Source organism: Benincasa hispida, chromosome 11 (assembly GCF_027475165.1).
Source record: "Benincasa hispida cultivar pf3 chromosome 11, pf3_genome.v1.1, whole genome shotgun sequence".
NCBI classification, from domain to species: domain Eukaryota; kingdom Viridiplantae; phylum Streptophyta; class Magnoliopsida; order Cucurbitales; family Cucurbitaceae; genus Benincasa; species Benincasa hispida.
The window spans coordinates 6530908-6543468 of record NC_143488.1 but is presented as its reverse complement, the minus strand read 5'-3'; the positions used below and the strand labels follow the sequence as shown (position 1 = coordinate 6543468).

At 30.2% G+C, this 12561-nt stretch overlaps 1 protein-coding gene across 2 annotated transcripts; it reads right to left on the bottom strand.

Moving 5' to 3' along the window:
• Positions 1-291: 291 nt before the first annotated feature.
• On the bottom strand, positions 292-7217 carry LOC120069193 (putative trehalose-phosphate phosphatase F). 2 transcript variants are annotated; one of them, XM_039020876.2, is made up of 15 exons: positions 7068-7217; positions 6844-6951; positions 4774-4853; positions 3570-3682; positions 2982-3480; positions 2752-2892; positions 2594-2665; positions 2355-2480; positions 2149-2205; positions 1955-2056; positions 1781-1858; positions 1562-1631; positions 1396-1466; positions 1222-1314; positions 292-703 (listed from the first exon to the last, which is right to left on the bottom strand). In XM_039020876.2, the coding sequence occupies exons 5-15, from the start codon at positions 3276-3278 to the stop codon at positions 635-637; spliced, it is 1176 nt and encodes a 391-aa protein (XP_038876804.1). In that variant the 5' UTR covers positions 3279-3480; positions 3570-3682; positions 4774-4853; positions 6844-6951; positions 7068-7217; the 3' UTR covers positions 292-634. The 2 variants fall into 2 exon arrangements, with proteins under 2 accessions (XP_038876804.1, XP_038876803.1); XM_039020875.2 differs by lacking the exon at positions 4774-4853.
• Positions 7218-12561: the final 5344 nt, after the last annotated feature.

Here is a 12561-nt window from a genome sequence, read left to right as displayed (position 1 = left end):
AAAATGCCTAATTAAATGACCGTCAACAGAGAACCTTGTCCCAATATTCATCCGAATCTCTACTCCGGTTTGAAATGCTGCATTGTATTCATGTCCTTAATCCAAGGTTATAAACGAGGGTTATGGTATTTCAATAAATAATTATGATCATATAAACAACAACAAATAATGAAGGACCAATTTTAAAGACAGCCCAGCCAACTTCGTTTGCAGAGTCGTACTGTACATAATATCTTAACGACTAGTTAAGTTACGCTCCATATAATCTATCAGAAAGATTAGGCCAAAAAGTAGAAAATGAAACAGCAATCTCATTAAGAGAAGTAATTCCCATCAATCTGGCACTGTTACCTCCAAAAACGTTTTACATGTTGAGAGAGAGAGTGAGAGGTAGAGAGAGTTGAAATAATAAAAATAAATAGAAACATTTGGAACAATTCTGTGCTGCTAAACAGTAAAAAGACCTTGATCCCACCCCCCCACCCCACATAGTAACAGTAACACTAGTGATTGAAACCAACCCCATGGCAATTATTACCCCCAAAAAAAGAAAGAAACTTCACTTGAGTTTCCCTACTAATTCTAAATTCCAAACACACAAACTGGTTGAATTCTGTGTTACCTAAATATCAAATTATTTATTCCCGGCTTCACCACCCACCTTCTTCCGGCTTCTCACCAATCCTCTCAGGAATTCCATTACCTGCATTTCATCATTCATCATCATCTTTCATATATTTTAATTCTCCTCATTTTTCATTCTCCTCATTTTTCATTCTCAAATCTTTACAAAATACAAACCCTCTCAAAATTCTAAACTTATCCTATCAAACTTAAAATTACCGGCAAGTTCAAAAAACATTCAGAAATACTTTCCAACTTCCACCTGTTGTGCACGTTTCAATTATGCCCTAAAACTTTGATTTTTGTAATTTCTTCCAAAAATCTATCTTTGAAGATTGAAATCGTTTTAAAAGCTGAGATGTTTAAAATTTAAAAACGAGATGAAATATTAAAATCATTTACATAATTAGATGTTGCGTCAATATGATATTACATCAGTGCATCAATTTCTATCTTATTTTGAGAAAAGAAAAAAGATCCCAAAACGAGACTTTCAAAACGTATTTCAAAGTTAAGAAAAAATGAGACTTTCGAAAATGTAAGGGCATAATTAAAACATGCATGAGTTTGGAGTATTTGTATAGAAGGCAAACTCACCTCTGAGGGATCCCTAAGAGAGTAGTATGCGTTGGTCTCTTTTGGCATAGAAGACACCAAGATGCCGTAGCCTTGGTTTCTCTCCCGCAGCACCTGCAAGAAACGGTGAAAAGAATTTAAAACTCAAACCACCATATGATTCAGTATCACTATTGCGAGATCCGGATTTGTTACCTTAAAAGCATCTTCATCAGTTCTGTCATCACCAATAAAGATAGGGAGCACGTCTTCACTTGAGTTCAGTCCTGCAAGATTATAGATTCGGGATGAGAATATGCTCACTAACTCACTCAACTCATAGCATTCATCTGAAAAGTTAGCACAGAAAACAAACAATTACCAAGAGATTCAAGCAGAAATTCAACTGCTTTTCCCTTGTTCCAATCAATCACTGGACGGATCTCTAAAACCTACAACGAGATGGAAGCAGTAGAAAGAATTCAGCAGAAAAAACAAACTCGAAGTAATGGAAGCTTGTATACAGAACCGCTGCAAAAAACAAACTCGAAGTAATGGAAGCTTGTATACAGAACTGTTGCGGATAAGCAAAACAACATACCTTCCGTCCATGTGTTAATCGTAAACGTGGGTGGTCTTTTAGTACATCATGAACACATTGCGCTATTGTAGGCCAATTCTGAAGAAGAGGAAAAGGGAGAACAATGTTTAAGAACCCAGATTGTAAGGCTTAAGCTTTGAAGTGGAAATAATATCAGATAGCCTGAAATTTTACCTTCTCATCTACATTGCGGTAATGTACAGCGGCACAAAACTTATGATTTTCAATTTTTGCGCCTTTTATATCTTTTGTCTTCTCGACAAGGGTTCCAAAAACCTACAACAAGTAATTAAATTTCTTGTACATTATTAGTTTGAAACATTTTATAAGACTTGAAGATGTAAATAAGAAGAAAAAATAATGTGCACCTCGTCTATCATGGGTAAGAATTCCCTTGCGGGTTGGAACAGATTAACATCCTTACCCTGTTTTGTTAAAAAAAGAGTTCATGGGAGTTGAAATTAATGAAGTCGCAAATCATTAACTCATGACAATCATGTTCAAGGATAAAAAAACAAAATAAGATAAGATATAATATTAGAATACAAGGTTCTTGTTTTATTCCATCCCTCACCTGTTGGTCAGTAGATCCAATACAGTTGGGATGGGAATTCAGCACTGTTTGACTCACAGGGCCGATGATATCCATCCCATGACTACCAGCATAATAGAGTTCTGTTAGTCCTACCAAGTCAAAAACCTGGAGGGGGGGAAAAAGGAGAAGAGGAAAAAAGGGAGAAGGTAGTTTTAGTTTTCTCGGAGTTATTGACAAAAGCAAGAAAGCAGAGAATTTCAGATGGATTATCTACTTACCTTTTCTCGCTTTCTTCCACTAATGATTGCCGTTGGAAAATATTTGGCAACATTTCTTACAGCAGATCGCATCTGAAAAAAGAAATTATTTTGTTAAGAAAATGGAAAAGAAATAAGACAGGTATGGTTGGACGTTGCCGTTAGATTGCTAGACGTACAGCATTAGACATAACAGCACAATCAGGATCATCTACTATTGGAGAAAGGGTCCCATCATAGTCCAAAAAAACAGCTATTTTTTTATTTTTTGCATAACTGGTAATTTGCTCTAGAGAGTTGAGTGCTGAAGGATGTTTGAGCTGCAGAACAAGAAAGAATAAATGAGTAAATTGAACTGGAAAAAAATAAGACAAGGAGGTAGCTAAGGTTCACAAGCATCAAACATTACCATCCAGGAGCTGTAAGCAACATCAGTATCATCATCTGAAGGAAACTCGACATCAAAATCCTTAATTAGCTTCTTCCGAGGAGGAGAAGAGGATTTCATTGCATCCAACCAACCATTGGACCAGACATCATCAAATTTTCCTGACTTTTTCCTTGGAATTGTGATATATTTACTTGGAGGAAAGGAACCACCTGGTTGTGAGTAAGGCAAGATAGCAGGATGGATTCCTAGCCTTGATTTATTCATTGGGGCAGGTTCAGTGAGAACAGGAGATGTGTGATTTGATGTCAAGTCCATGTAGCAACTTAATACGAGAGAAAAAAAATATATTTTGTAATACAGTGATGTAATGGGAAAGAAGCTCGATCAAATACAAATTTGTGCCCCCCTTGTCAAAAATTATTTACCCAACCCTTTTATCAATGAAAAACCAACGCTTCAGTGTTTTCTTGTCACTTCTGTTTGGTGAGCAGTCCATCAAGCGCAGTCTTCCTGAAAACTGTTGGTGAAATATATATATACAAAATGAAATTATTATATGAAAAAAAAAAAAGAAAAAAACAGCAGACAAATAATGGCAGTGGGTACCTTTTCATTGCCAAAGCAGCACAGCATTTATAAAATGTTGCCTAACATTATATTGTTATCAGACCTTTGTGGAAGGAAAAATATGTTTGAAATACACGTGATTCTCCTCTGTTCTGCATAGCAAGAGAAGGTGCATAAAGGTGAGTAGCTATAACAAATGACATCAGCTAATGAACCATTGCCGATAGAAGTAGGAAAAAGGAAACCAAAAACAAAAACATGAAAATTAGAAGCTAACAGTACACAGAATATTTATCATGTACCTCAGCGGTATATTAACAAATAATTTAAAGGAATAAATATTTTAACCAGAAACCGGATAAGGTATCTAATTCGTGGAATAAAATTTTCCAAATGAACCAGATTTGGTCAAACTCTAATGATCCATCTCCCGAAGATGGACATAATAATAATCTATTGGCTATGTAACCAGTTCAGGTCTTGAAATGTTAAACATCTTTTTTTTATGCAACAGTTCTCACATGCACTTTCTGATTTCAGATATAATATAGTTTTCAACCTGTGAATATAATTTATACTGGCAAGATACGGGGGAGGTTAAGAGAGACCTGACAATGCTTAACCAACTATCTGATGAATAATTTTCCTAACAATGCCAGAGAAGAAACTAAGGCAATAGAGTAATGACATCAAACTGAATTATATTTAATTTAGGAGTCCTGAGAGGATGTTAAGAGACACCAATTGCTACTTGCAATTTGAAAATGGATATGATGTCATGTTATGCAGAAGATAATGAATATATAAGACTTCAGATTTGAAAGCCTTCGCTTTTCAGATACCAAATTTAGAGTATACATAAATGGCTTTCATGTAGCATTATAAAACATGACACTTTTGTCTGTGTACATCAAGTAGCTATTTTTTTTTTTCAAGACTAGTTGCACAAAATAAATAACGATTAATCTAAATACATAAATACACAAAATTTACATTTATAATACTAGAGAAATTTTTTTTTTTTTTTAAAAAAAAAAAAAAAAAAAAAATCTGTTTTTCAAAAACATGGTATTTTGTCTACCAGCTTCAAGTCGCTGTTGGAAACAATAAAGAGATATATTGCAAAAAGGAAGGAGGGCTGCACGATTCAGAAATTAGGAATGGTTTTAAAATATTTTACAAAAAATATTCAGAGTGCAATTGAACATCTCCTGTAAATAAATTTAAGCATTCAACAGCCCACCTCATTTTGGAATTATGTCCAGCCACCGTTTAACTGTGGATAAGAATGCTTCAGGTCTGCTTCAGGTCTTATCTACATATCTTTTATGCAACGAATCATGGATTTTCCATTACAATATTACTACTGGATTAAGAAAATATTGCAGGCATATCTATGGGGATCATGCATAATTTAAGAATCTGAATTACTTTATCTCTCCATAATCAAACTCATGGATTAATTTTATCAACACCACCAGCTAAGATGCAAAGAAGTCGTGACAAAAATATATTGCATTATGAGAAAATATTATAATGTTGTTGATAACCGATTAAAGAGTACAAAAGGGGATATATTCATGCCACTTTGTCTACAACCATTGTATGGTAATAAAAAAAACATTTAAAAGCATGGAAACTCTGTTTGTGTGTGTGTGTGTGAGAGAGAGAAGGGCGATAATTACAAAATGACAAAAAAGGCTTTCAATGATTATCCATGTTAATTGGATATTAATATTTTTTTGTAGTTCAATAATTGGATTTTAATACTCCCCCCAAAATAAATAAATAAGTAACCTATTCTCCATAGCACCCACCATGTATTCTTGGTCATCAAATAGATCAGATGTATAAGATTATATTCCAATTTTGAAGAACCAAGAGAAACAGTAGTGATGATAGCTTGTTACTGAAGATTAAAAGACGCCATAGACATGAATATAAACTCCCACATACTTCAATCAAATCAAAATCAAAAGAGTTGTTAACGATTTTCTTTTAATAATTACATCTTAAATTCACGAAAAGAAAAACAAAACAAAAAATGTTTGGACACCTAGGCCCGGCCTACGGACCACAAAGTCGTGTCTTAAGACAGTTGTATCAAAAAGTCGAGTCCTGTAACTGGTAGGGCCAACCGCTTAAAGACGAGTCCCACACAGGCTAGTAATTACCAAATCCATTTCAGTATAGCTCTGTGCTCCCAGATATATCGACATTACTAAATAAAATATTTACCTTTCAATTAGTGAGAGGGAGAAGAAAAAGGCTACGGTTGCCAATACAAATACTTCTGTATTAACACTGTAATTATCAATTTTAAATAAATAATAATAAAACTTAACGTGTTCTTCTCTATATTTGGCTTTTGATGTTCTGTAACAATTTATTCTTCCAGTACTTATATTCTGTAAGGAAGGATTACTCCCCTATTTTGTCTCCGTCCTTGTGTTCTGTAAGGATTAGGCTTCAGGTGGAAAATATCTTGAGGGTCTATTATTTTTTAATGAAATACAAAAAGAAAAAGTAATTCAAACTAAAGGTACTCTGGTTCATGAGAAGAAATTATTATAATAAATTATTCACAACAACATGAACCCAGAGGGAAAAAGTATATTAATGTTAGAGAAACCCAAGTTAAGGAAAAAGCGGTGGCGGAAAGAAAGTTAATATTATTAATTGACCAACTGCACGCCAGATTCCAAATGGGAAAAGTCAAGACAAGAGAGCTTTCTTCTTCTTCTCTCTCTGAGTTAGTTACATCAACAAAAGCACGTGAATTTTTCAACAACGACGGTGTTAACAGTTCCCAGCAACCGACAAAATAGAAATAGAAATTTATGGTGAATTATCATACCACAGACGTTTAATACAAAACGGTGAAGAGTGGGGGAGATTAAAAAAATAAAAAAAAAAAAAAAAAAGGAGCTGTCATATCAGTCGGTTCAGGAAGCCAACTTTTCAGCAAGGATCCTATGTGCTAAATTTAGAAAATAATAAAAGCGATTAGATTCACTTTTAGGTCTCTTATATTATAAATTACCAACATGAAACACGCATACAGAGCCATAAACTACACAAAATTTCTCAGAAATTGCTTAAATGTGATATGAAGATATCAAAGATCATCGGAAATCGAAAATGTCGAGGAAATAAGAAATGATTCTCGAATACAGCAAAAATTTAAATAAACAATCTCGAAAAGGTTCCTTACGACACAATCTCTGACAACATTTGATTAATAATAACAATATAAAATGTAGAGGAAATCAAAATGGGAGGAAAATTAATTGGAAGAAGAGACGGTATATACCTGAGTTGAAGTAATTAGAAACGTAACCTCCACTTTTCTGTCCTTTGTTCTTGGTACTGAACAAGAAAACGGCGGTCAAGGGAAGGGATTCGAGATCAAATCAAAAGCCTGAGAAGAAAAAGAAGGAAGAGCATCGGAGAAAATCGGATCAAAAGAGGGGAAAATGTGAGAATATAGAGGAAAATTAAAGGAAAAAAAGAGAGCGAAAGAGAGAAGAAAGAAACCTTGGGTTGAGCGCGATGTTAGAGATGATGAAATCTAGAGCCAAACAGAAATATGAGGGGGAAAAAATGAGAGAGAGAGAGAGAGAGAAAATCAATGGTAAAATGGTTAACCAATAAAAAGGGGAAAAATAAAAAGGATTTGAAAAGAAGAAATTTTGGAGTATTTATAGCGTTCCGATTCCGTGTTCAACAAGGTAACTCTCTTTTCTTTTCCTTTTTTTCTTTTATCTTATTTTTCTCTTCAGTTTGGTTGTTGAGTTGGGAAACAAACACTCCTTTGAAGGTTTTATCCCGCACATAGAAAATTTTGCAAAACTACTTTCAACCTTAACATTGTTTTTTTTCTTTTCTATTTGTAAAATAAGTTAACTTATTTATAATTATTATAGATACTATAGATATAGTATTTATCATTAATATTTTATCATATTTAAAAATATTTCTAATAATTTTACCATTTTGAATAATTATTTTTTCATTTTTTGTTTTAGTCTTTTTATTAACTTTTTGTTATAAAGTGTAAATATTTTTAAATATCTTTTTATATTTAAAAATATCCTTTTATGTTTCCTGTCTATATTTTAAGAGAAAATTATCATTTTAATCCTCAAATTGTGAATAACATATGTGTTCGGTCACTAAATTTTTAAAATATATCCTTTTATTACATAGATATATTTGATCAATAAATTTTTAAGAGCTACTTTTTAGTCGTCAAATTATTAAAATAGGTTTAAAGATCTTTTAAGTAGTTTTCTTAATTATTTTAAATAATTAGATGATATTTAAAATTTTAAAAATAATTTTAGAAAGTTTTTTTAAAATAGGTTTAAAGATCTTTTAAGTAGTTTTCTTAATTATTTTAAATAATTAGATGATATTTAAAATTTTAAAAATAATTTTAGAAAGATGGGGTCATTTTTAAAAATTATTTTTCTAATTTAAAATATCATATAATTATTTAAAACAATGATAATAAATTATTTGAGAAACGTTTTAACCTAAGAAGGTACATTTTAAAACTTTAGGAATCAAGCGCACGTATTTTTCAAAATTTTAGAGACTAAAAAGGTAATTTTTTACTTTTAAAATGTTCGATTTGGTCCATGTAATTTTGCCTTTGGTTTAATTTGGTACTTTTCAAAAGTTATTTTTGTTCTTTTTACTAAAGTGACCATTTTGATCTTTTTATTTTTACGAATTTTTAAGACAAAACTTAGAAAAGATGTAAGTTAAAAATTAAAATTACAAGATTAAAATAATCACATTTTGAAAGTAAATGGACTAAGTTAAATATTTTTAAAATATAGAGTCTAAATTGAATCAAATGTAAGAATACGAGGATCAAAATACTATTCAAACCTTTATTTTTCTATAGGCTTAATGAGAAGTTTAGTCTCAATCAAGAAGTTATTACAAAGTATCTAATAGATTTTTTAACTTTTAATTTTATATTTCACAAGTCCTAAACCTTTACCAAAATAATTTGAATTCTCTAACTAATAAAACTCTAAATTTTCAAAGGTGAGTTTTAAAAAGATTTGGAAGTTTTAAGACTGAAGTTGCATTACAATATTTATGAAATCATTGTAATTACATTTTCTCAATTTAATTTTTTCAATTTTCCTTTTTCAAATATTTCATCATTTTGTATTTAATTTTTAAAATTAACCATCCCAAATTACACGAACTCAACTGCAACTTCTTTAAAAATTTTAACTTACAATTTATACTATCCACTACGAGGTTAAAAATTCAATTCTCCTACCTCACATATAGCACCAACTCAATTGTCAACTATTTTAAAAATTTAGACATAAAATTTATATTATCCACCTCGAAGTCAAAGATTTGATTATTTCATCCATCACATGTAACACGAATTTAATTGTCGACATCTTTAAAAATTTTGACATAAAATTTATACAATCCATTTCGAGGTCAGACATTCGATTCTCTCACCTCACATGTAGTACGAACTCAATTGTCGACTTCTTTAAAAATTTTTATATAAAATTTATATTATCAATTTCGAAGTCGAAGATTCAATTTTCACATTCCACGTGAAAAAAAAAAAAAAAAAAAAAAAAAAAAGAAGAGGAGGTAAGACATTAGTTTTAAAAAAAAACGTTCAAGACACCAATTTTCGCATCAAATTCTAATGATTTCGTCTCTTATCCTTCAAAAAGTTTCTTTCAAGCTGGTATTGTTTGATTTCTGTACAAATGTTGTAAATATCTGAAGTATGAAGTTATATTTGGTTTGTATAATTATTATAATTAAAAGAAATTTTTAACAGTGATAACTGTGGAATTAAATATTTGAGTTCGTTTTTGTGTTTTGATTTTTCATCAGTACAATTATTTGTTAGATAATTATTTATTGGGTCTTTTTAAATATAAAAATATATTTAAAAATATTTACATTTTATAACATAAAGTTTTTAATTATAAGTATTTTTTAAACTTTTTATTACAAAGTGGGAGGGTTCTTGAAATATATCTATTTATAATAATTTCTCTTATTTTTAATTTTTTTTTAAAAAAAACAATGTATGAACTTTTAAATTAGAGAGATTAGGTAGATGTCGTAATCTGCAGATCTTAATAAAGTTTTTGTTAAATTAAAAATTTTATTGGTCATAATCAAGAAATAAATAGAATCATTTTTAAATAAAGAAAAATAAGTTAATATATCTATAAATATAATAAAATATTATTATTTATGATCGTAATTATTTACCAGATTTATTGTAGTTAGATAATGTCATATTATTATATTTAAAAAAATATTTTGAATAGTTTTATCCTTTAAAATAATTATCCTAAATATATATGTAAAGGTTATAGTGATTTTTGCTTTTTTTTTTTTTTTTTTTCCTATTCATATTAATTTGACTTGAAATAATAATTGACTTAAGAAACACGAGGGTGGGTTAAGATATAAAATAAAAAATGAGGGATTAATTTAATAATGTATTTAAAAATTAATAAAATAAAGAAATGTGGGACCCAGTGGAGAAAAAAGGAAGAGGAAACTTACACGTGTAGGTATAATTTTGTAAGTTCCGACTCGATGACACCTATGAAGGAGAATGTGTGACGTGGCCACGTGTCGTGTGGGCCCAGCTACAGAGCATTGGACGGATGTGGCGCAGCACTCGCCCTCTTATGCAGCTGGCGCTCTCCCTCACGGAGAGTTTTTCTCCTTTTTCCGTTACCTGTTTTTTTCCCTTTTTTTCCCTCTTTAATTTTTATTTTCTCTCTTCTTTCTTTTCTTAAAAGAAAAAAAAGGGGTCGGCTGCCTTATTTAAAATATTACAAAAATAATAATATGAGGTTTACCAAAAAATAAATAACCGTCACACATTATAATTATGAGGTTACCAAAAAATTATTTTTTAACATAAAACTATATGTTCTTCTCTCCGTTATTTCTTTCCATTCTTTTAGGAAAATAAAAACATCCCTTCAAATAAAAAATAACATCAACAACCTAATTCCATTAATATAAAATATATTTTATTAACCTCAATATTAGAGGTTGGATGTCGCACTCCAACTATAGAGAATCAAGGATTTAATTTCTATTCATAGAGGATGGATTTTGACCTCAATCACAATGTTAATTTCCCATGAACTATTACCTCCTTAGCAAGCTCATCTAAACTATTCATGAGTTGAAAATTTTCATACACTGCTAGTGTTTCACCTTTAGAGTTTTGGACAATGATCCCTAGTCTGATTTCATCATGAAGAAGACTAGCGTCGCAATTCAATTTGAAGATGTTTTGGGCTGTGGAAGCCATCAGTAAGTAGGATCTTACATCATCATCATTGACCATAGTTGAGATAAATTAATTATTGTGAAGAGCATAGGTTGACTATCATAAAGTTTGTACCTATCAACTTTTAAGTTAGAGATTTAAATTCTCTACCCCACATATTGCAAAATAATAATAATAATAATAATAATAAATAGATATGAAAATTTAAACCTTCAATCTTAAAGATAGAAGTATATGTCGATTGCATCGAGAAAATAAAATTCATATGCTTACCTTTGTTATTCTAATGATTGTCCCTCAGTATCTATATAAATCATTAGTCATAAAGATTAATTATTATTATAAGTCTTTTTTTTTTTATATATATACTAATGTTATTATTGGATTTTTGACAAAATATTAGAAGTATTGTTGTCCTACATAAAAAAAAAAGATTTAGGAAACCATGGGTTTGTCCTACATCAAAAAGGTTTAGGAAAGTCATGGGTTCCAAACCTATAAAAAAGAGTTCATATCTTTGGTTTTTAGTTGTCCCAATTAGAAACACTTTAAGCTTAATGTGCTAACTCTAATTAAATTCTTTTTGTATTCTCTAGTTGGAGAGTGGGAAAAAGGTGTGAGTAATCAAAAGTTTTGAGAGAATGCTATTGTAATTGGGATCAGGGGAGAAAATTTTTCTGTATGATTGTAATAATTTTTCACATAGTGGATTTCTTTCTGTAGACAGTAGTTTTTCTCCAAATTGAGAGTTTTTCACGTAAATTCTAGTATTTTCAATTTTATTGCTTTTCTTTTAATTTATTTGTTATTTTCTGCCTATTTCTAAGGTAGAAGTGGGAAGTTTTTTTAAACAAATATTGGGATGAAGATTTGAATTTGAGACTTCTTAACAGAAATAGAGAGGTCAGCTACTTTAGATTGACACTGAAACTCTTATTTATATATAAATCAAATAATGTTATAGTATTTTTCCAATAAAGGAAATACGGTAAGAAAGCAACGTATTTGTCAATAAAAAATAGTTTAATATATGTAAAATCTCTATCTTCCTCCAAGTTGATAAGTTTGTTGTGAAAGTGAACACAATTTAATAGTAATATGACAAAGCTTGTGATATCCTTGAGGCTGCCACATCGAGCCGATGTGCGACGTTGTCCAAACTTGAAACTATCATGTCTCTAAATTATCAAATTAATTCATTCAATATTTTATTTATTACTAAAATTGATGATAAAATTTTATGTCAGTTGAGTTATGTTTATTTTGCTATTAATTTATATTATTCATGTATAAAATGATAAAAGCTCTGTGATATTCTTGAAACACTAGTCTTATAAAGAATCATCAAGTCATTGATGGTCAAATCTGACTTTGAAAATTTTAAAAATAATATTAAAGAAAATTACTAACAAATGTATCTTTTTGATATTTTGAGAAGAAATACTCCACACATTTAAAATATATATTTTTAAAAGAAATTTTAAACTCACCTTTCAAATCACATCTAAAAATGAGACAATAATTATTGGAGTGAAAAAGAAGAGAACCAAATTTCACGAAAAAAAAAACGTGTTTCACATTAAGAATTAACATTTATAAGAAACAAACGTTAGAATTAATGAGGTTTTTGGCACAATGTTATGATTAAGAAATTTCCCCAGCATATAAATTAAGTCAAAACTTGTTAGAAAATACCAATTACACACG